General features: G+C 38.2%; 1 protein-coding gene across 1 annotated transcript in view; it reads left to right on the forward strand.

Moving 5' to 3' along the window:
- The window catches only part of NEB (nebulin), a 202,298-nt gene that overhangs the window by 109,601 nt on the left and 68,297 nt on the right, over positions 1-24,400 (forward strand). The window contains exons 73-94 of the mRNA XM_049615651.1: positions 582-686; positions 1,279-1,386; positions 2,424-2,735; positions 5,463-5,666; positions 6,036-6,140; positions 10,447-10,551; positions 10,652-10,963; positions 11,702-11,806; positions 12,400-12,498; positions 12,694-12,795; positions 12,934-13,041; positions 13,456-13,767; positions 15,118-15,222; positions 15,315-15,419; positions 15,797-15,904; positions 16,698-16,805; positions 16,906-17,019; positions 17,447-17,644; positions 18,031-18,135; positions 18,837-18,941; positions 19,039-19,143; positions 22,340-22,447. Of these exons, the coding sequence (XP_049471608.1) occupies positions 582-686; positions 1,279-1,386; positions 2,424-2,735; positions 5,463-5,666; positions 6,036-6,140; positions 10,447-10,551; positions 10,652-10,963; positions 11,702-11,806; positions 12,400-12,498; positions 12,694-12,795; positions 12,934-13,041; positions 13,456-13,767; positions 15,118-15,222; positions 15,315-15,419; positions 15,797-15,904; positions 16,698-16,805; positions 16,906-17,019; positions 17,447-17,644; positions 18,031-18,135; positions 18,837-18,941; positions 19,039-19,143; positions 22,340-22,447 (3,138 nt within the window). The remainder of the gene's footprint in view (positions 1-581; positions 687-1,278; positions 1,387-2,423; positions 2,736-5,462; positions 5,667-6,035; positions 6,141-10,446; positions 10,552-10,651; positions 10,964-11,701; positions 11,807-12,399; positions 12,499-12,693; positions 12,796-12,933; positions 13,042-13,455; positions 13,768-15,117; positions 15,223-15,314; positions 15,420-15,796; positions 15,905-16,697; positions 16,806-16,905; positions 17,020-17,446; positions 17,645-18,030; positions 18,136-18,836; positions 18,942-19,038; positions 19,144-22,339; positions 22,448-24,400) is intronic.

A 24,400-nucleotide genomic window follows, 5' to 3' on the forward strand; every position in this document is an offset into this window, starting at 1 on the left:
AGTCGATCAATTACCAGTATCCGCATTTCATTTATTTAGATAACTCTTTGGTTAACATAAGTGTGGTAGACATCTTCATACCCCACAGACTCTGATAACACACTTTGAATACATTTTGAGGTCTTGCTTATAATACAAGTCCACCAGTTAATACCATGATCACTGCCACCTTTCTATTTTTAATCATGAGGTAAGTTGAAAAGTCCAGGGGTGGCCCCAATATTAGATATTATCATAGTTATTTGGGCCAAGAAAGCCAGAACTTGATTAGCAATGTGGATTTTCATAGTTACCTGCATTGTGGGTTTACCTGCCTGGTAATTACATGTGAATTAATGGGAAAGGATCATTTTACTACCAGGTTCTGACTCATTTTCCATTTATATCATATCACACAAGAATATATTCTTGTTGAAGTCACTATTGGCATCTTTTAAATAAAAACGCAATGAAAACAAAATGTGATCTATGTTTTTACCTGAGAACATCCAAGGAGAACCTTTAATTGTACCTATAATTTTATTCATGTAGTAATGGACTTATTTACTTATCACCCACCCTTTGTTTTTCATTTTTACCAGCCATTGTATCGTGATGCCTGGGAAAGAGAGAAGGCAAATGTGAATGTGCCGGCTGACACTCCAGTGATGCTGCAGTCCAAAATCAATGCCATGCAGATCAGTGATGTAAGGAACTATATACATCCATTTGCTTTACACAATATTTTTGGCCTAACTGAAGCTTAAATTGATACGCTCCAGAGGGAGTTAAGCAAAAGGCATTTCCCTACCATTCCTTTTATTTCTAGTCTTTAACGATAAGTGCTCTGTGTGCACACACACATGCAAATGCACTCGTATGTGTATGCATGTGTTTATAAATAGAGATGTGTGTCCTTATCTTTTTTGGAAGGAAAAATGCACTAGTTTCACCAAAAACAACATAAAAACATATATATGCAAGTATAGTAATATTTGGTTCTCTTTGTAGTGGCCCATCATTGATTTTTCCTCTTAAAGCAAAATGATATATATTTTTTCTCATTTTCACATGATTTACTGTCTCCTAAATTACTTTCTTTAAAAAAAAATGAATTTTAATTAATTTCATTAAAAATCTACTGGCACTTAATTTCAGTATGAAACCAGCCTATTTTATAAATCTTAAGGGGAGACTAATTTTCAGTGTAACTTAACATACTCTCTTAAACACATCAGTAATGCTGACTCAGTGGCTCCCTCTTCAGATTAACTGTGGCATTGCAATCTCCATTTGCAGAAACAATATAAGCAAGCGTGGGAAGACGTCAAGATGACGGGTTATGACCTGCGAGAAGATGCCATTCCAATTCAGCACGCCAGAGCTTCCAGGGATATCGCCAGTGATGTAAGAACTACTCCTTTCACAGACTTAACCAACGCTAACAGATGACACACGAGAAATTAATACTTGTCTAATCTTTAACTTATTTGCAAAGGAATTATTAAGTAGAATAGAGATCACCGTGATTAGTGTCTTGTTTTAACATCTCAAATTCAGGAATAACTTTTACAACAGTTTGGTGATGCTTTTGCATCAGGGCTTGGCTCTTCTTATGTTTAAGAACAGATTTTTATTTTCTTTTCAGCATCTTGTCAATATTATTTAATTTACAAGCAGTTATAAAAATTCAATGGATAAAAGTAATTCTGAGGGGTTTTTTTAATGTTTATTTTTGAGAGAATGCAAGCACGGGAGGGGCAGAAAGAGAGGGAGACAGAGGATCTGAAGTGGGCTGTGTGCTGACAGCAGCAAGCCCAATGTAGGGCACTAGCTCACAAACTGTGAGATCATGATCTGAGCCCGAAGTTCGAGGCTCAACTGACTGAGCCACCCAGGAGCCCCAGAATTCTGTTGTCTCTTGAAGTGCAGCATACATAAGTTGTTCCTGTAATAATTTTATGCAGTTGATGGATAAGCATTTTTAAAAAGTTATGATTTAATGTGTGCTAGAAAAGTATTGATTTTCCCCATTTACATAGAATGATAAATTTTAGAACAAAAATATTTTGAAGTTCACACTTGAAATTTATTTAAACAAAGAATCTAGTTGATAGACTAACGTATGAAGTACTGATAGTACTTGATTGTGGCAAAACGCCTGTGAAGGCGGTAGACAGTGACTGAAGTTTGGGAAACACCACATAAGCCTATATTGGGAATAATGCAGAAGCACAGTTCTTGCCTTCGAGGTGCTCACAATGTTTTCATGCATGTAGACATAGACAAAGCAATGTGTTAAGAATCATAAAACTTACAGTATGGACTTAAAAACAGGGCCGATAAAAGGCTCATCTAAGGGAGATAGAGTTATTTTGAGCAGGCTGTTTAGAAAAAGTGAGTTTGGAAAAATAATTCTTCTTTCTTCTGTTCACATACACCAGTATCTATACAAAACTACTTATGAGAAACAGAAAGGTCATTATATTGGATGTCGCACTGCCAAAGAAGACCCTAAACTGGCTTGGGCAGCAAAAGTGTTAAAGATGCAGAATGACAGGCTGTACAAAAAGGCCTACAATGACAACAAGGCCAAGATCTCCATCCCAGTAGACATGGTGTCCATCAGTGCTGCCAAAGAAGGCCAGGCATTAGCAAGTGATGTGGATTACCGCCATTACCTACACCACTGGTCTTGCTTTCCCGACCAGAATGATGTGATCCAAGCCAGGAAAGCCTACGACCTGCAGAGTGATGTAAGTTGTTGCTTGTGCACAGAGTACCAACTGAGGTGCCTGAGGAATGAGCTGTTTCCCAGGAAGAAAACCTTCCAGAGCTTTGCCTGGTCATTCCTCCTAGGACTCAGGAAAATGCAACTCTCCTTACATGAGCATCTCTTTAACATCTTACCAAGTTTACTGATTGCCTACCTTACTGCTGGTCTTATTCAGAAAGTGTTTTTTCTTTCTTTCTTTTAGTAGTGCTACCAGATTTTTTCTATAGATTCCTTAATATATGCTGTGTCTGTAGTTTCCTAAACATAAGAATTCCTATGATCCTTCACTGAATGACAGGGCTACTTCCTTGAAATTAATTTGAAAGGTTAGCAGTGTACAACTCATTAGTTTCCTTAATTCAGTGTTCTTCACAATATGGTGTTTCGTTAGTCTACTTAAAGTATTTTTCGATTCATATTTTCTGCTCATCCAATCTTTTAGAAATCATGGATTCCATTAGAGTATTAATTTCTTCTGTAGAATGAAAGCCTTCTTTAAATTATTTGAACTTGGTTCCCATAAGCTTCAAGGGATGCTTTCATGATGAATGAATTTGTTATAGAAAAGTGTATCCATCACTTGAAATGAATTGCCAACTGGTCGATTTAGGCCAGTTGCTAGAGAAATTCAGTCTCTCCATTAACCTGAATAACATTAGCATATAATGGAATGCATATGAATCAAGTTCCTAAAGGATGAGGAAGGCAAACTTCAAAATCTATATGTAATCCTTTTTGAGAATCCTTCTGAATTTTGGGTATCCATCATACTTTACACACTAAAATATACAATGTCCTTCTTCATTAAGATAGAAATTTTACTGCATTTTCACTCCTCTTACTACCTTTTTTATCCTGATATTTGTATCCTATTAACTGGTTATTAAAATACCATTTCTGAAAAACAGAATGATTTTTTTATGAAATTAATAACCGGTGCTTAACATAGAGCAATTTTTTCTGGTTAACCACTTATCTATAGCTGAAAAAACAGGTTTGAATAACCAAGAAAATGCAAATCCCAATTCAAAGGGAGGTGCTGTCTTGGAAATGGAAGAAAGAAAAAACAACTGAGATCAAAATTGTGGAACCAGGGATTGAATTCCTTTATTTTTTTTTTATTGAAGTATACTTGACACATAAAGTCACATTAGTTTTAGAGGTACAACATAGTGATTCAACAAGTCTACACTCACCAGAAGTGTGGCTATGATCTGTTACCATACAACACTATTTCAGTACCATTGACTATGTTCCCTATCCTGTACCTTTTATCCCTATGACTTACTCATTCCATAACTGGAAGCCTGTGTCTCCCACTCCCCTTTTACCCATCCCCCCACCTTCCTCCCTTCTTGAAAACATTAGGGGTTTTTTTTTGTTTTTTGTATTGATTGGTCTCTTTCTGCTTTTTGTTTGTTTGCTTATTTATTCACTTGTTATTTAGATTCTACATGTAAGTAAAATCATGGGGTATTTGTCTTTCCCAGTCTGACTTATTTCACTTAACATAATAGGTCCATATGTGTTGTCACAAATGGCAAGACCATGGTTTTTTTTCTGTCCTGAGTAAAAATTCATGTGTACATGCATACACACACACACACACACACACACACACACACACACCTACCACACCTTTGTTATCAATCCATCTATTGATCGCTTCCATACCTTGGCTATTGTCAATAATGCTGCAGTAAACATAGGGGTGCATGTAGGTCTTTGAATTTGCATTTTCATTTTCTTTGGGTAAACACCCAGTAGTAGAATTGCTGGATCATATGATATTTCTATTTTTAATTTTTTGAGGAACTTCTTATTTACCACAGTGGGACTGAATCCTTAATTATCCCTTTAAAATACACCATGTGCCAAGTACTGTGCTAAGCACTAAAGATACAACAGTGAATGAAGAGGAAGAAACAAGACAAAGTTCTAGACATTAGGGAGTTCATACTGATAACAAAGAAAAAGATGTTAACTACAGAATATCAATAGAAAAAAATCTGATGGCTGAGAAAGAGTGATCCATGGTGCTATGAAAAAGTGAGGAGGAAAACTTACCAAGGAAGTACTGAGTGAGTGGGAATATAAAGGGAGAGTAGGAGTTGGCTCTGCAGAATGACCACCATATGCAAAGGGGTCTATATACAAACAAGAAACCAAAAGTCCATTGGGGTCATAATGCATAGGTTAAAGGGAAGCACATATAAGATGAGGCTGGAAGAATTGGTAAGGACTGGTGCTAGATTATCATCACCTTCTAGTCCATGTTAAGACTTTGATCTTTGTCCTAAGACCAATGGGAAGCCATAGGATGCATGTGGTGCATCAGATTTGAATTGTAAACTTTATGACGATCATTCCAGCTGCTGTGTGGAGAACTTACTGGATAGCCCATTATTATTGCCTTAAAGCCCACCTGAGCTGGTATGATGTTACTTAAATATAACTCAAAATCTTCCATGCATCCCGCAGACAGAGAGCTCCTTCTGCATCACTCTGCTTTTTTAAGAGTGTGTAAAGTGCCCCTGCTGCAAAAAACAAAGCAGAACAGAACACTGCTGTGCATTTGAGGAATTATGTCTGTCAATGCTCATTTTTAATTATTGTTTGTGGAAGGTAAAATATAACATAAAACTGCTTTCTTACTTTACCACAATTAAAAAACACTGCTTCTACTTAACTTTGTTTTCTTTCCCAGGCCATCTACAAGGCCGACTTGGAGTGGCTACGTGGCATCGGCTGGATGCCCGAAGGGTCTCCTGAAGTGTTGAGAGTCAAAAATGCCCAGGAGATCCTACGAGACAGTGTCTATCGGACACCTGTGGTGAAACTCAAGTACACAAGTATTGTTGACACACCCGAAGTTGTCCTTGCTAAGTCAAATGCTGAAAATATTAGTATTGTAAGTCACTTTTCCCCTCTGTGTTAAAATTAAATCATGCTCATAAATGATAAATAATTAACTTGGCAATCTGTTTGTAAGATAATGATGTTGATGATAGCAAAGATTTTAATCCATAATGTTGATAGAGCTGTTTTATTATTGTTCATAAACTTTAAACAAAAACTCAAAGTACTAATAAAAGGTAATCATGAATTGGTACCATTACCAAGTTCATATTAAATTTGAGTAACTTATATGAAAGACTTTTGGAAGTTTTTTTCCCTTAATATGAAAAGATTTTAGATCAGAACAGTTGAAAGTTGTGCCCTGGAACTCGCAAAACTACAAGTTGCAAACTAATTTTGTTATTGTTGGGTCTTTCCATAGCCAAAGTACAGAGAAGTTTGGGACAAGGATAAAACTTCAGTCCACATAATGCCGGATACTCCAGAAATTAATCTTGCTAGAGCCAATGCTCTTAATGTGAGCAATGTAAGTACCTCAACAGACTCCCTTTTTGTTTATAAGTTCACCAGCTGGTGCTATGATATCCCCAGGGAACTCTTCATAGTCAAGGGAGAAAAGATTGACTGGGTGGCAATGGGGAAGACTCCTTACCATAAGTCCTTGACCAGGAAAGGAGCAGGGGGCACCTGAGAGGCTCAGTCATAAAGCCTCTGACTCTCGATTTTGGCCCAGGTCATGATCTTACAGTTTGTGGGTTTGAGCCCCACATCTAGCTAACACTGACAGCGTGGAGCTGCTTGGAATTCTCTCTCTCTCCTCTCTCTCTGCCCCTCCCCCAGCTTGCATTCTCTCTGTCTCTCTCTCTCTCATAATAAAAAATAAACTTAAAAAAAAAAAAAGAGTGAGGAAAGGAGGAGATCCTTGGCTCTGAGTCGCCCAGCAAGGCCAGTTACTGGTGAGTCAGTGTCAACATGACAGAAAGGGAGAAGGTAATAAGGACCAGAAGGTTTAAAGAGGAATGAAGAGACACATGAGCAAGAAAGGGGAATTAGCAACAGTCAGACGAACAAAATAATTATAAGAATTCTTGCAAAACTTTATACATATTAATTTTAAAGCCTGGATCTGTAGAGGATTTTCTAGGAAATCATAAATTACCAAAATGAGCCCAGGGGGAAAAAAAACATATAACAAGAAATTAAGAGGATTATTAAAGACTCTCCTCCCTCCTCTCAGATGTCAGGGTCATCCAGATGATTTCATAGAATTCTTTCAGACCTTTAAGAAATAATCAAACTATAATAGAGCCTAATGAAAGAAGGAAAGCCATCACAATTTCCAAAACTTGTCAAAGATAGTTCCACAAATGAAAACTGTAAACCAATAGTGAAGAAAATCTTAAATATTAACAAATAAAGTTTAGTAGTATGTGAATATGATACGAGAAAAAATAATTAGAGTTCATTCAGGAATGCCAGGAGGGTTCCATATTCAGAAACCTAATAATGTGTCTGAACAGAAGAGAAAATCACATCTTTATTTTAATAGATTTGAAAAGGCATATGACAAAATCTAATATCCATTATTTTAAAAAATAAAATCCTAGTAAAATAAGGTTAAATGACTATCTTCTTGATGTGACTAAAAGAATAAATCTCAAATCAAAGCCAGACTCATTCTCAGTAAGTTAAGTTTCTCATTCAAGCTAGGAATGAAATAAGGATGCCCACTGACATCACCATTATTTAATGTTTGCTGGAATTTCTAGCTAAGTGAGTAAGCTCATTCAAGCCAAAATAATTACATAAGAGTAAGAGATAAATATTGGGTTTAAAAAGGCAAAATTATCATTACCTACAGGATAAATCATTATGTCTGGAAAAAGGAAGAGAATGAACTAAAGAGTATAATTAATAAAATGAGAGAATTCAGTGGCTAGCTACACACTTTAAGAAATCTCAAGAAAGGTACTGTCTTCATGGATCATAGAGCTTTCTTGTGAGTAGAAAATGTATGACCCTAGAAGAAGTATACTACCTTAATGTTGTTCACCGTGGTTTGGAACTTGACATTTTTCAAAAAATAATAAATCTTTGTGAGAGAAGGAGCCTGCCCAGAAAAGATTCCTCACCACATGCCAACCCACACCATCAATTCTATTATAATGGGCCACTTGGGAGCTAGTTTTTTCCAAGAGATGGGAAGAAAATGAAATTTTAGGGCGTTGATACATTTTTTTCAGACAAGAATAGTATTATGGTACAGTGCTTTCTCATCACCAAACTGCAGCACAAACAAAGTCCTCAGCCTCTTCTTTTCCATCCAGAGGCACCTTTGGCTGGACAATCAGGGAAAGTCTCATGTGCTCTCTTTTGTATGATATATTTCTTAGCTGGAAATACCAGAATCCTACAGCTGATATCTCGATGTAAGCAAGAGTAGTATTTGAAACTACACCAAAAGTTACAAACTTCAGATATTTAGATATTCGATATTAAGACATTAATGAAGGATGCATGTGTGGCTCAGTCAGTTGAGTATCTGATTCTTGATTTCCGCTCAGGTCATAATCCCAGTGTCATGGGATCGAGCCCCACAATGAGCTCTGTGTTGAATGTTAAGCCTGTTTAAGATTCTCTCTCGCTCCCCCTCTGCCCCTCTCCCCTGATCATATGCACTTTCTTGCTCTCTCTCTAAAATTAAAAGTAAAAAGACATTAATGAGAATGGCTTTCTCATTCTCATTATGGGAGGAAATCAAACCTCCCATGTGAATGCTAACCAAAAGGTACATTTTTTTAAAACATGGTGTCACTATTACTATAATCTTGATAAAATCCACTACTTAAAACTGTTTCTATCATTTGGAAAGCACAACTTTTTCAAGATATTTGTATATAATTTTCTAGGTAACCAGCAAATTCATGTTAACTCATTTAATCTAATCACATGAATAAAATATATAGTGCTATTTTGTTTTCATCAGATGGGAGAGTTGAGACTTAAAGTGATTGAGGAATTGATCCGTGTTCTCAAAGTTAGTAGACGAAGTTTTGGTCTCAAACCCTGATTTTTTTTAACTCAAATAAAAAATATATTTGAACACATAAACAAAAATGTAATACATAATTAAAAGTAGTATAACATTATATGTAATAAAATAAAAACAAAATCTAAATAACATGACAAGTTTGCATTAAATATTCTCCATTTAAATGTAGGAGAACACTCCACATTTAAATGTGGAGAACACTTTTATTTTGTCTAAAAATGAAAGTCAATTGTTAAATAGGCCTACCCAAAATTCATACAGAAACTTGAATAAAAATTCATACAAAACTTGTCTGCACTCATATTTCAGATATGCAAAGCCCGTGAAACTGTCAATAATTGAAATTCATCCTTCTGCACTTTTAAAGCTTCCACATTGATTGGTATGATTTCTGAATTATACATTTAAATAACTGTTACTTCTTTTTTTTTTAAATGTTTGTTTATTTTTGAGACAGTGAGAGAAAGCGCGAGCAGGGGAGGGGCAGAGAGAGAGGGAGACACAGGATCTGAAGCAGGGTCCAGGCTCCGAGCTATCAGCACAGAGCCCAATGCGGGCCCACGAATCGTGAGATCATGACTTGAGCCGAAGTCAGACGCTCAACTAACTGAGCCACCCAGGCGCCCCTAAATTACTGTTATTTTTGAGTCTTACATCATCAACACAGAATGTGTCCATTTAAATATGAACGTATATTATAAAAGTTATCTGTAAATCACTACCTTAATTAACTTCTGTGTATAAGTAAAAACACACTGCATTTTTAAAATGGCTATTGGGGCACCTGCATGGCTCAGTCAGTTAAGCCTCTGGCTTCGGCTCAGGTTATGATCTCACGGTTCATGGGTTCAAGCCCCTCATCAGACTCTGCTGACAGCATGGAGCCTGGAGCCTGCTTCGAGTTCTGTGTCTCCCTCTCCCTCTGCCCCTTCCCCTCTGCCCCTTCCCCTCCTCTCTCTCTAAAAAATGAATAAACATGAAAAAAAATTTTTTAATGGCTATTAACATACAATTGTGTTTCAGAAGGAATATCTAACTTTCCCAAACAATATGCATCATCAACTACATGAAAAAATCTAAGAAACCATCCTGGGGAAAACCTCCCCACAAATATAAAAAGTGTATAATTCTGAAGATGACAGAATTGAGTTGAATTTTAAAATTAAATACATTGGGGGCGCCTGGGTGGCTCAGTCGGTTAAGCATCCGACTTCGGCTCAGGTCACGATCTCGCGGTTCGTGAGTTCGAGCCCCGCGTCGGGCTCTGGGCTGATGGCTCAGAGCCTGGAGCCTGCTTCCAATTCTGTGTCTCCCTCTCTCTCTGCCCCTCCCCTGCTCATGCTCTGTCTCTCCCTGTCTCAAAAATAAATAAAACGTTAAAAAAAATTAAAATTAAATAAATTGGAATTATTAACTTAAAGAAACCCAGTAATTTCTCATTAAGTCTGACCATAACCTTATCCCAGTGCTACTGATACAAGAAGCATCTAAAAAAAAAAAAAAAAAGCATCTAAACGCTATTATATAAACTATGAATAACTACATAGAAGCCATGATTTAAATTAAAAAGAAACAACTCTTATCAAGCCCAGATCTTTGGACTCCACACACAATATCGTATTCCAGTAGCTTGGTGCGGAATTATTCTTTTACCTATCCTCTTTTCAACCTATTCTGGGACTTCAAAACTGTACTGCTCTGATATTAATTCTACTTGAGCCCCTGAAGTTATTGGTACATTTGAATCCAAAATGATAACTTCTTTTTTTCTCCTCTTCAGAAAATTTACCGCGAAGGTTGGGATGAAATGAAGATGAGCTGCGATGTGCGGCTGGATGCCATCCCTATCCAGGCTGCCAAGGCCTCCAGGGAGATTGCCAGTGACGTAAGTGTGGCCTTGTTTAACTTCTCAGTTTTTAAGCAAACATCCTAGGTGCATCAAGAGCACATACTGTGACCCATCTGCTTTGTTTTTCCATCTCCAGTATAAATACAAGCTTGACCATGAGAAGCAGAAGGGACACTACGTGGGTACCCGCACAGCCAGGGATGACAACAAGATCCGGTGGGCCCTCATCGCTGGCAAGATTCAGAATGAAAGAGAGTACCGGCTGCACTGGGCCAAATGGAAGACTAAGTTCCAAAGCCCTGCAGACATGCTTTCCATCCTGCACTCTAAAAAATGCCAGACTCTGGTCAGCGACATTGATTATCGCAATTACCTACATGAGTGGACGTGCATGCCTGACCAGAACGATGTGATTCAGGCCAAGAAAGCCTACCAACTGCAAAGCGATGTGAGTGGGCTACGTTTTAGCATGAGCTCTTTTCTCATTTTGCCGTGACTCCCATAAAGTTTGTCATTAAATTTTATATCACCACTTCCTGTCTTTATACAGCCAAGAAAGTTTGTCATTAAATTTTATATCACTGCTTCCTGTCTTTATACAGCCAAGAATTTGGTTTTAGTTACATCATATAGTATGGTGTCAAAAATCATCAAAGCTGTGAAAGATGTAGATTTTGTATTAAGGAATATATGGTTGTGTGACTATAAATCTTAACTGTGACTGTATAAAGACAACTACTGTGAAAATATTATTTGTGGAATTTATGTAGCAACAAAGGTACAACGTTGGCAGTCTGTGGAAAGGATGTAGGCACAGGTAGGCTTTTTTTCAGTTGATGTAGTGTTTAAAAATCTTGCATTAAGTTGCCAAGGTTTTTTAAATCAGGAAATTTGGGGTACAAATTTGGATTCCCTACTTCTTTAGAAAAATCGGAGAACAAATTCCTGGACATGCATTACGCCCTGGCAACTGTAACTGGAGCCGAACTGAGGCTACCCCCCTTTAGATAGAAAAATGTCTCCCCGTTTTTCATACCTCCTGACCTCCCAATGAATTTACTTATGTTACCTTCCCAGCTGCTTGAGTATGTCATCTTTATATTGTATTTTTCCATCAAATCAATAGATAGAATAAATAGGACCGTATGACCAGAGTTGCTGAGATCACATGGCTCTGTTCCCACAGGCTGTCTACAAGGCTGACTTGGAATGGTTACGTGGGATCGGGTGGATGCCGACTGATTCCGTTTCTGTCAATCATGCCAAACATGCTGCAGATATCTTCAGTGAGGTATTCCAAGATTTTACCTGGCCATTTAGTGCATTTCCTGGGAGACTGGACAAAATTACACAAGCCAAAATGAAGTCATGTCCCATCAGCAATGTTAATAACTGCAATTGCTGTCATTTAAGCCAGAAATATCTTGTCCCAAAACAACCCTCTACTGTCCCTATCACATCATGGGGCCACATCCATAATATAATGTCCAGTACACTCACCGATGCTTGGAATTGTGTAAATGGAAAACTTCTTTTGTCAGCAATGACACCACACTTGGGAGAAGTTTACACAGTTGAAAAAAAACACATTGAGTATCATGATACAATTATTATATATGTATTATATTGTATATATGTATTATATTACATGACTTTGATAACTAAGCAAACCTGCTACTTTCAAAATCTGTGGGAGGTGTGAGAAACCACTCAGTTGTTAAAAAATAAAAGACTACGAAAAAAGGCCAAATTGCCAAGAAGGTGCCATTCAAATATGGCACTCTACACTTCTAGTAGAGAAGGACCCTTAAGTCTAGTATCTCTTTCTCGGCTCAGACAGGACCAGAAACTACAACTGTTTGAAAGATATTTTCTTTCCCATAGAAAAAATACCGCACGAAAATAGAAACTCTCAACTTTACTCCTGTGGATGACAGAGTTGATTACGTGACTGCAAAACAAAGTGGTGAGATCCTAAATGATGTAAGTACATGGCTGTCGTTCTAAAATTGCTCAGTCGTGAAATGTCATTTCCAAAGCTTTCCACCTACTTAAGCTCAGCATGCAATCATTGTCTGAGATACAGATTGTAGTCATTGAGATGATGCTTGCATTTGCTTGGACGACATTATATTTTCTTAACATCAAGTAACTTACCCTCTTGCCTCTCATTTCCAGATTAAATACCGGAAAGATTGGAATGATACCAAATCAAAGTACACTCTCACAGAAACCCCCTTGCTGCACACTGCCCAGGAGGCAGCCCGGATTCTGGACCAGGTATGGATTTTAGCCAGATGCCTGGTACTTTGTGTGGAGACAAAGGACCATAATATAACTGTGGGAGATGTATGTACATGACCAGTCCCTCATTGTGACTCCTTACTTAAGCTTCTGTTGTGGCTCTCTGTCTTTTAGTATCTCTACAAGGAAGGTTGGGAGAGGCAAAAAGCTACAGGTTACATTTTGCCTCCAGATGCGGTGCCATTTGTCCATGCCCATCACTCTAGTGATGTTCAGAGCGAGGTAATTTATCCTTATGTGAGTGCACGTTGGAGTGTTCCTTGGCTTAGCAGGCCTGGCTGGGCTTAGGGATGGTTGGAGTATCTGCTCCCTTCTAGTCCTTCCTGTAGGCTTTGGGAGTCTGTTTTTGGCTTCTTTAAAAGCTGTCGTTTGCATGCTTTACTGTTCTTCTATTCCCCCGCTTCCTTAAAATCTCTAAGCTTTCAAATAAAATATAGGCAGAATTAGAAAACAAATATTTTTTTTTCTATTTTTAAATTGCTGTTTCTTCATATCTATTTATTTCACTGCTTTTTGTTATTTAGTCTCAGTGAGGCAGTTGACAAAAGGCTGAGGGGCTGAATGCTGATGTTTCCAGCCCCCTTTGCCTTGAGTGCTTGTCATAACTGATGGAATCTCTATTTTTTCTCCTACCAGCTGAAATACAAAGCTGAACATGTAAAGCAAAGAGGTCATTATGTTGGTGTTCCAACGATGAGAGATGATCCTAAACTGGTTTGGTTTGAGCACGCAGGCCAGATTCAGAATGACAGACTATACAAAGAAGACTATCATAAAACAAAGGCCAAAATCAATATACCTGCTGACATGGTGTCGGTGTTGGCTGCCAAACATGGGCAGGAACTTGTCAGTGATATTGATTACCGTAATTACCTGCACCAATGGATATGTCATCCTGATCAAAATGATGTTATCCAGGCAAGGAAGGCCTATGACCTACAGAGTGATGTAAGTGATTTTGTTTCTTAATTATCTAGAAATGTATGGTGTACTCTGAGAATTATAAGCAGCACTCTGGATGCACCAGTCTTGGAAACTTTGAGCCATAAATATTGAGTTTGTTCCCAGAAGGGAAATAAGGCTGGATATGAAGTAGAGAAAGACCGTGGGCAGTGATTGACAGCTTTGCCTTGACTATGCATTCCTGAATAACTTTCAAAGTCAAATAAAAAAAAATTGTTTTTGTATCATCTTTGCCATCAGCAACATCTCACATCTGCCTGAAAAGTTATCAGTTGATTTAGAATAACAATTGGCTTGGGGTGAGACTGGAGAGCGAGTTGGGATTTTAACAATATTGGATGGTCATGTAGTCAAGGACCTGGGAACACCCCATTCTTGCTTTGTGAGCATTTCACTCCTTCAGGCATTTATGAAGGACTTGCTTGCAAAGAATCAAAACAAAAAGGAAACAAAGTACTAATGAGCCACAGGAGGGCCCAGAATCCCTCATGCACAGCTTTGGTAATGCTAGGGTAGAGAATACATGACATAGGCCATCTGACACCGAAGCCTGAGTCAAGACCTCTAGCTACCACCAACAGTCTGTAAGGAATAGAAACACAGTGCATTGAAGTGATGCTTGGGTATACCCTGGAGCTAACCCTGCGTGATATTCTCATTACCAAATCAGAATCAAGAAGTGAAGGACCACCTGTAGCACAGGTGCCGAATTTGAACATCCCACCTCATTGCTGCTACAACAGAGTGACTATTGTGGACCTTTAACCAGATTAGCAGCTCCTTTGGTATGAGGTGGCCCAAGAGAATCCAGGCACTGGGTGGGGGAGAGGAGAGCTAGGCTTGGCCAGAGGGATGTGTCCCCCTACTCTATAATACACGAGCACTTACTTGTGTAATTTCCTTTGTATTGTGTAAATGTCCCACATATTTCTAAATACCAAATACAAGTCCATCTAAAATTACACTCTCCTTGGTAAAACCTTTCCTTAGGCTCACTGCTGAAAATAATGGCTTCCTGGCTGTAATTCCCACAGCACTTGAATGTTTCTGCTCTCACAGCACTTACCACCCTTCACCTTGTAAATGACTTCTATTTACACTAGATTCCTTTATATACTTATCCCTCAAAGCACCTAGCACAGCACCTCACTCATAGTAACAGGCTCAAGAAATATTCCCCAGGTAAACAGATGAAATCATGATGGAATCAATGAGACAAGAGCCATGAGACAGAAATCCTTAAAAAGCTCCTGAAAAAGTTGTTTCTGATCTGCTGTCTGTAATCCTATGTCTGAGTCATTTATACCTGCGTTGTCTCTCTCTTCCTGCTCTCAGAATGTGTACAAAGCTGACCTGGAGTGGCTCCGTGGCATTGGCTGGATCCCCCTGGATTCTGTGGACTATGTGAGGGTTACTAAGAACCAGGAAATGGTGAATCAGGTACGCAGAGCGTTTTCTCACCTAATGCCTGACTCCCTTGCCTGCTGTGTGGGGATAGGTACCCAGCCTTAATCATCTCTGTTTCTTTGCAGATAAAATATAAGAAAGATGCTCTTGACAACTATCCTAACTTTACAAGTGTAGAGGATACTCCAGAGATTGTTTTGGCGAAGATTAATTCAGTCAATCAAAGTGATGTAAGTTTGCTTTGTGTATAATGAGGTACATGGACTGGGGAGTTAGCTGTCCACCATTGAATGCATTTGCGTAACTCCAGATAACTGCTTGTAAGAAAATGAACACTGGGTGGGAAACTGTAAGATCATCTTTGGTGGGAATGTCTGAAAAGTCACTAGTAGGATGTATACTCTACTCACTTTTAGATAATATCTGTGTTCTTGTCCAAATTTTTCTGCTATATTAGCTAAAAATGAGCTGAAATTCAACCAGTTGGTTAGTTTTAACCTCTAAATGTAGACTGATTATTATCTTGCTAGGTAGAAACCATGAAACTTTAAATACACATTTACAGTAACCAAAGGCTTTGTTTTGTTTTGTCTTGTTTTCTCCTTAGATAAAGTATAAAGAAACATTTAATAAAGAAATAAAGGGCAAGTATACATTTTCTCCAGATACACCACATATCACCCACTCCAAAGACATGGGAAAACTCTATAGTACCGTAAGTTTTATGCAATTTACAACTCAGTTCTTAATTTTAAGCTCTTGTCAGTATTCATATCCTTGGCTGATTTTGTGAACAACTGAACATATTAAATCTATTATTTTTATTGTATGTAGTCTTGTTTATTAGAAATAACTAGTCTTGTTTATTAGAAGTAGTATCTGTTCAGCCAGTATTTTTGAGCTCCTGTGATGTGCCAGGCACGGTAGGAGGCACTAAGAAGCTAAAGCTCAATAAAGACAAGTCCTTCCTTCACAAGCCCATGCAAATGAGAGGGACAGATATCCAAAGAAATAGATAATAATGTCACAAGTGCTGTACCAGCTCTAGGTGCACATAGGACTGAACATCTATCAACAGGGAAAAGAGAGGAAAAGCTGGTCCTTCTTTAGCAATCATGTATAAATATCTGTAGCCAACAAATGGAAGACTTGACCTCCAAATTTTAATTCAGCTAATTTAAATGATGATTGTGTGTAGGTAGTGTGTATGTTGTATGCCCAATGGAAAGCAATCTTTGGTGATTCTCTCCCTATGTGAAAATTTATTTTTCACTTTTATTAGAACTTAGTTAAACTCTGTTATAAAATGCCTCAGTGTCTGTAGATTTAATTTGCAATAAGCCAGAAGACTCTGCCCTGTTCTTAGGTAGACATGATCATGGCTCTAAATAAAGATGTAAGCTTTGCCTTTAAACATAAATATTTTACCTTGGTTTTACCATTTTCTTTTTAGCAATATCTGAAGGAAGTTGAATACAAACTTGTTGACACACATTTCTTTGTTCTAGATACTGTATAAAGGGGCATGGGAAGGAACCAAGGCCTATGGCTATACCTTGGATGAACGCTATATTCCCATTGTTGGAGCTAAGCATGCCGACTACGTGAACAGTGAGGTCAGTAGTACTGTTTCCTCTCATAGGTTTCAGAGTCTTTCTTGATTGGGAAGGTGGTTAGAAAATCCCAGTGATTCTCAATGTTGTACCTACTTCACAGCTTAAATACAAAGAGACATATGAGAAGCAGAAGGGTCATTATCTGGCTGGAAAAGAAATCAGTGAGTTCCCTGGTGTGGTTCACTGTCTGGATTTCCAAAAGATGAGGAGTGCGGTAAGCAAAACTCACCTTAGTGGAGGATTTGTACCCTTAAGTGTACTATTAGTCCGCCTGTTTGTAATCTGTTCTTTGGTTGAGAGGGACATGGGGTGTGAGGAATGAGTCCCCACCCCTGCCAGTTAGCCTTGTGTACCTTTGACAGCTATGGGCCTTCTCCCCTTCCTTCCTCCTCCACTACAAAACACAGAGTGAGGTAGCTGTTTGGAAAAAGGAGAACATGACAAGGTAACTATTTACCCCTCTATTATGAAAGGATGGGAAACTGAAAAAGAAGAATATATTAAAGTATAATTTTTTTAATCTTTGTTTATTCTAAAGGTACTGATCTATGGTAGAGATTAGACTCTAAGAGAGATCAATCTGAATAATTCACACTTTAATTCCTCTCTTCTTTTTGTCTTTAAAAAATATTATTCTTTAGTTGAACTACAGAAGAGATTATGAGGACACCAAAGCCAATGTTCATATCCCCAACGATATGATGAATCACGTGCTGGCTAAAAAATGCCAGTACATCCTCAGTGACCTGGAGTATCGACACTACTTCCACCAGTGGACATCTCTTCCGGAGGAACCCAACGTTATACGGGCCCGAAATGCCCAAGAGATCTTGAGTGATGTATGATGTCCTTTCTGAAGCTTGACTTGGTTACAGGCTTCACCCAACCCTGCCTAGGCCTTCAATGCTCTAATTGTCCCTGTATTCGTAAATGTGGCTGTTTTTTTTTAAAACATGGTGGCACAGGTAACCACTTTTTGGTGTAAGAGTCCCCTCTGAGTCCTGTGACACCTATGTTAGATATTTAATCTGTTTTTATACCAGATTTGACTTAGCTGTTGCTCTCCTCCTGAGTTTCTTTAGGTCGGGGCATTAACGACCTCCAGCTGTTGAGAAGCCCACCCTATGACCACTGAGCACAGCCAGCAGCTGATAGGAAATTATCAAAATGCAATTCTAAGTTCAGTTAGCACCTGCCACTTTTCATCACCCCTTCTTTCTTGCAGAATGTGTATAAGGATGACTTGAACTGGTTGAAAGGCATTGGATGCTACGTTTGGGATACACCTCAGATCCTCCATGCCAAGAAAGCCTATGATCTCCAGAGTCAGGTGTGTGTGTGTGCATCTTCCTAGAAGGACTGGCTCACTGTGAATCCGTGGACTTTGTAATGCTCTCCATGGGTGACAACTAGGCCATCCCTGTGCCCAGGCGGAGAAAGCTGCTTTAACAGTGCATGATCCAAGGAAACCAAAGGATCCCTGCCCAGTAGAACCTCTCCTGGTGACCTCCTCTTGTGTTGGACCTTCTCGGTTTTAATATCTCCTGTGGCTTAAGCATTTGATGTTTATAAGAAAAAGTTACCTGGGAGGTGTTTCCTAGTGAACTAACTCTCAAGCATCTGTCTGGAAGTTGATGAGGTTAACTTGCAGAGAGTAAGATGCAAATGCATGCTTTGACCTTAGGTAGATAAGTTCTGAAGTAAAAAGTAGATATCTGGAAAATTGCCCAGCATATGTTTGGGCTCTGATAGGGCAGGTTAATGGAAGGTCGAGGCTGTGGAACTGTAGTCAGGGTTGGGGTACACGCATGGAAAAGGAAGAAAGGAAGAGGACCTGGCAAAGAGCCAAACTCCACTGTTGGTGAAGACAAACTATTAGTCTTGACAGCCAAACGATGTTGGCAGTAATATAGAATGACAGCCTGTTTGTTAGTATGAAAGCAGAAACCCAGAAATAAAGGCCCATCTAAATTGGCACAAACTGTAAAAGCTGAAATTTTACCATTTCTGCTCACTTGTTTTTCTTTACAGCTACAATACACAGCAGCAGGTAAAGATAATCTACAGAATTATAACCTGGTCACAGATACACCACTTTACGTGACTGCCCTTCAAAGCGGCATTAATGCCAGTGAGGTGCGTCTTCCTTATACTACTCTTCCAGGACAAGCCATTACTGTCTTTATGTATTTTCAAACAGCAGAAAAGCATAACTCATCTTTTTTGTGTGTAGGTGAAATACAAAGAAAATTATCATCAGATTAAGGACAAATATACGACAGTTCTAGAAACAGTGGATTACGACAGAACCAAGAACCTGAAGAATCTTTATAGCAGTGTGAGTTCTTTTTCTCATCTTTGTATTTGAGTTCTCTTTTTCTCCTTTAGAGACAATAAGGGAATAGTTGGGATAGACACCTTACCCCCAAAAGTTTTTCCAGTTTTTTTTTCATGAACCTTCAAATTCCTACTCTATCTCATCAGTAGTCCTAGTTACAATTAAATAAGCCCCACTTTAAATATTGCACCATTTCATGCAGTTGTCACAAATTTAGGAGCTCCTTCCTTATTGAAGGCAGGTGCAGTTGAAGTTATGCTACATTGACCCTGGACTTGTCCTTCCCTGACTTCTCCGGTGGCCAGTGGCTTACAGCCTGCAAACACATTCTTTTTCCTCCTCTGAATTGGTTAATTCAACAAGCATTTTTTAAACTTCATTTAAAAAAAATTTTTTTTAATGTTTATTTCTGAGACAGAGAGAGACAGAGCATGAGTGGGGGAGGGGCAGAGAGAGAGGGGGACACAGAATCCGAAGCAGGCTCCAGGCTCTGAGCTGCCAACACAGAGCCCGACGCAGGGCTCGAACTCACTGACCGTGAGATCATGACCTGAGCCGAAGCCGGACTCTCAACCAGCTGAGCCACCCAGGCGTCCCTAAACTTCATTTTGAAATAATTTTAGATTTACAAAAAAGTTGCACAAATAGTACAGAGAATTCCAGCATATTTTTCTCTGTGATACAATTATCAAAACTAAAATATTAACATTGTTGCAGTGTTGATTACAGACTTCATCCACTTTTCACCAGGATTTTCCCACTAGTGTGCTTTTCTGTTTCAGATGCCAGCCCATCATCCCACATTGCATTTAGTTGTCGTGACTCTTTAGCCTCCTCCAATCTGATCATTTCTCAGTTCGTCCTTGTCTTTTTCTGATCGTGACGCTTTTGGAGAATACTGACCAGTTATTTTGTAGAATGTCCCTCAATTTGGTTTTACATGATGACTTCTCATGATTAGATCAATAGTGTGCAGTTCTGGCGAGCATAACACAAAAGTGATGTGCTTCTCTCAGTGCATCATGGCAGGTGGCACATGACATCAATAACTGGTGATGTTGACCTTGGTAACTTGGCTAGGTCACTGTCTGCTGAGCTTTTCCACTGTAAAGTTACTCTTTTCCCCTTTGTTATGAAGAAATATCATGGAGGAGATACTTGGAACTATGCACGTATCCTGTTTTTCCTCGAACTTTTCTCTCACGTATTTTAGCATCTATTGATGGATCTTGCCTGAAACAATTATTGCTATGTAATATGCCTGTTAGTGATTTTTTGTTTCCTGCATCCTTTCTACATTTATTAGTTGGAATTCTGCAAGAAACAACTCTTCCTTCCTACCATTTGTTTCTTTTATTTGTATCAGTATGGGCTCATGGATATTTATTTTATTCCATAGGATGTAGTCTATAATGTTATTTATTTTCTTGCTCTAATTATTTTACCTTTGACCACTGGGGGCTCTTTCAAGGTGTCTCCTATAAGGCCTTGACATACTCCATCATTGTTTTCCAGCACTTCCTTACTTTCTGGCACCACAACATGTTCATCTTGTATTTCCCCTGTTCTAGACCCACCTCTCTAAGGAGCCCTAGTTTATTTATTGGAGAATGGCATTTCAAAACCAAGATCAAAATACTGGGTGTGCTCATTTGCTGCTAGGACTCCTATGGGGACAGAGCTTAGAAATATATGTATACTAACCACATATGCATATATATCTGTATTCTATACTTACCTAACCCTATCTGTGTTTTAAAACATGAGTTCCTACTGATGTCTCCAATATAACTCTACACCACAGAGTTCATTCTAGCCTTCTACCCTTTCTTATTTTTCCAACTTGTGTTTGTCTTTTTTTAATTTTTCCAGAAAGCCCAACTCTCATCACCTACGATACATGTACTTATTTCTTCAACTCTTATAGGCACATAAAATGCTTTCACAATTGCTAACCCATATTCCTGTGGGAAACAAATTTAATAACTAGAGTACAGTATTTTGTGTGGTTATTTTGGTTACAGACAAAATACCATTTTCCAAAACAAATTAGTTTTCTTTCTCACTTCCTCCAGTGTAGTTTGTTACACATTTGTAACACAATTAGACTTATTTGTTAGAGTTTTTACCCTATTTTAGTCCTGTCCCCCATTCTGGTTGCTTCTGTGTTTTAATTTACATACTGTAAATTACTCTTTGTGGTATGTAGTACTATGGCTTTTAGCAAGGCATGGAGTCATGTATTCACCACCATAGTCAAGATACAGAAAACTTCTATATCACCTCAAAATTTCCCTCTTGCTTCCCCTCTTTTCTCCCTTGACATCCACAGAGGCATTTTCTGCACTTGTTAAAAGAAAAAAAAATTTTTTTAACCTTTTTGCAGAATGTTATGTAAATGGAATTAAGAATTATGTAGCCATCAGGTCTGGCTTCTTTCTCTTAGCAAAATGCATTTATGTACTACACACATTGCTATATAAACTAGTAGTTTATTCTTTTAATACCATTCCATGGATGTACCACAATTTGTTTATCCATCCAGGCTTAAAGGACATCTGAGTTCTTTCTAATTTTTGACAATTGTGAATAAAGCTGCTGTATACATTTGTGTATAGGTTTTTGTGTAGAGGTAAGTTTTCATTTCCCTTGAGTGAATAAATACGTAGGAGTGGAAATATTTTGGGGGCTCTCAGCTACCAAAAAGTAGGAAAGGATAAATAGATTTTAAGTTAATGGTTTTCATCCTCCAGGAATTCCTAGACCGATGGAGAATGAATATAGCATCAAAATTTTTTTTTAATTTATGTAAATTTCACTCTTTGTGATGTATAATACTATCGCTTTACAAATGCATAGTCACGTGTCCACCACTGCATTCAAGATATAGAAAAGTTCTTTATCACCCCAAACAAAGAAATAAAGAAAATAAAGAATAAAGAGAATAAAGAAAAGTTCTTTATCACTGCCAAACTGTGATAAGTACTATGGTAGAGAACAAAATAATGAACTGTGAAATTATAGTCATGGCATTAGACCTGTTATTCATGTAGGGGTACGTGGATCCTACTGAAGGTGAAGATCTAGAGGTTGGTAAGGAGTCTCTGAGAAGGACAAATACAGGAAAGACCCCCTCCTCAAGAGCCAACAAGAATGCATCTTTCTGTATTCACAAGATGATTTTTAACCCCTACAGAACCTGTACAAGGAGGCCTGGGATAGAGTGAAAGCCACCAGCTATATCCTGCCTACCAGCACTATGTCCCTGACACATGCCAAGAACCAGAAGCATCTGGCCAGCAATGTAAGTCAAATGCAAATGTGATAGCCTTCCACCCACCATCTGCCTTCCCCAGTTCTCTGCTCCTAGAATCTTTCTGGTTATGTCATATGGATTATGTTGTATGTTATGTATATTGTAAAAGAAAATCCTAAATAACATGATCTATTTAGATCTTTAGTCTTTTGAACCCTTTATGCCTAAAGTGTTCTTAAAACTTAAGTAAGCCTCTTCTAGAGACTTTTACCACTTAATTGTGAACATTTTACATAGCATTTTAGATCAGTATTTCTCATACCTTTTTTTTTACCATGACCCACAGTGAGAAATTGATTTGATATTGCAAGCCAGCATGCAAATACATACACACGCGTGCGTGCACACACACACACACACACACACACACACACACACACACACACCTGAAGCTTACATGAGTTCCTTCTGACATAAATATTTTACAGAAGAGAGCATACTGCTACACTAAAAACAATGCACTCTGATCATTTCGATTCTGTTCTATTCATTTAAGTGCTAATGACCCAGTAAATTGATTTCACTACGTTCTCATGGGACCTAGAGATGTGTAATTAGGAAAGGACTTTGTTAGATAATATATGGAATTTAATTTTTACCTGAAAGAAAAACGAATATATGTGATTTTCTCAGACCCAAGTCTGTTTGGAAGACTGCAAACAGACTAACCCAAAGGAGCAAACTTCATTTGGAAAGAGAGGTTTTGTAGATAGAATTGAAAAGCTCAGCAGATATTTGCTCCTTTAGTCATAAAAAAAGTTATAGAAGCAGAATTTTCAGCAACTTGTTTTTGGAACAAGGTGGGACACAGAGAAATTAATCCCTTAAAAGACAGATTTCAACAGTAGCTTAAAAAAAAAAGGTGCCTTTGAATAGTATCTTCTTTATAACTGAGGAATGGTTTAGATGTAAGGAGCATGTGAATTAATGTTCTGGAAAATTCTGTTGGGAATTTTTGTTGGTTTCCAGTCAGCAAAGGGCTTCACTGCAATTCTTACACAAATAATCCCATCTTCCTTTTTTTGTTTTGTTTTTGTTTTTGTTTTACTAAGTTGTGGGCCTTTGAGTTATGAGAGAAATTTTATCATGTGCTAGGAGATTGGATCTTCATTTCTGTAAGGGCCTTACCTCCTAGTTCATGTAATCATGGAGCATTAATTCATAGGCAATATGTCTTAAGAATTAAAAGTTGGTTTTCCCATAGAAACTGGTTACAGTGTATTTTTGGGAAACCTCATAAAAACTGAAATTCAAGGACTATGTCTCTTAAGCATCAGGCTTGTCAATTACTAAAAACAAAGAACTGAGCACATTTTTCATCTTTCATTCATGGTTGAGAAAATCAAAGTCATTATCATGAAAGAGATTATTTAAAAAATACATAATCTTTAAAATGAATTAATTTTAGTAGCAGAAGTATTGGTACAGGCATTTTTATATTTTATTTTATTTTTTTGACGTTTACTCATTTTGAGAGAGAGAGCACATGTGCATGCATGCATGTGAGTGGGGGAGGGGCAGAGAGAGAGAAAGAGAAAGAATCCCAAGCAGTCCCTGTCCTGTCAGAGCAGAGCCCGACATGGTGCCTGAACTCACAAACCATGAGATCATGGCCTCAGCTGAAATCAAGAGTCAGACACTTAACCAACTGAGCCACCCAGGCATCCCGGTATGGGCATTTTTAAAAGAGTAACTAAAAGTTTATACCTCTCTGCAGTTTACAGAGTACTGTCAGGTATAGTTTTATGTAATTCTCAGGGTCACCCTGTGGCAGGCACTAGTGCTGTATGTCCACCTCTATGCAAAGATGAGGAGACGAGCCCAGAGAAGTGGTGACCCCACGTTGGCTGGATCTCAGGGTTGGGCCCTTCCTATTATGTCCCGTACTCTTTAACAATATAAATCCATTACTCTCCAAAACTTTTTCTCCCTTTGTACTTT

This window comes from Panthera uncia, assembly GCF_023721935.1.
Source record: "Panthera uncia isolate 11264 chromosome C1 unlocalized genomic scaffold, Puncia_PCG_1.0 HiC_scaffold_3, whole genome shotgun sequence".
Taxonomy (NCBI): Eukaryota; Metazoa; Chordata; class Mammalia; order Carnivora; family Felidae; genus Panthera; species Panthera uncia.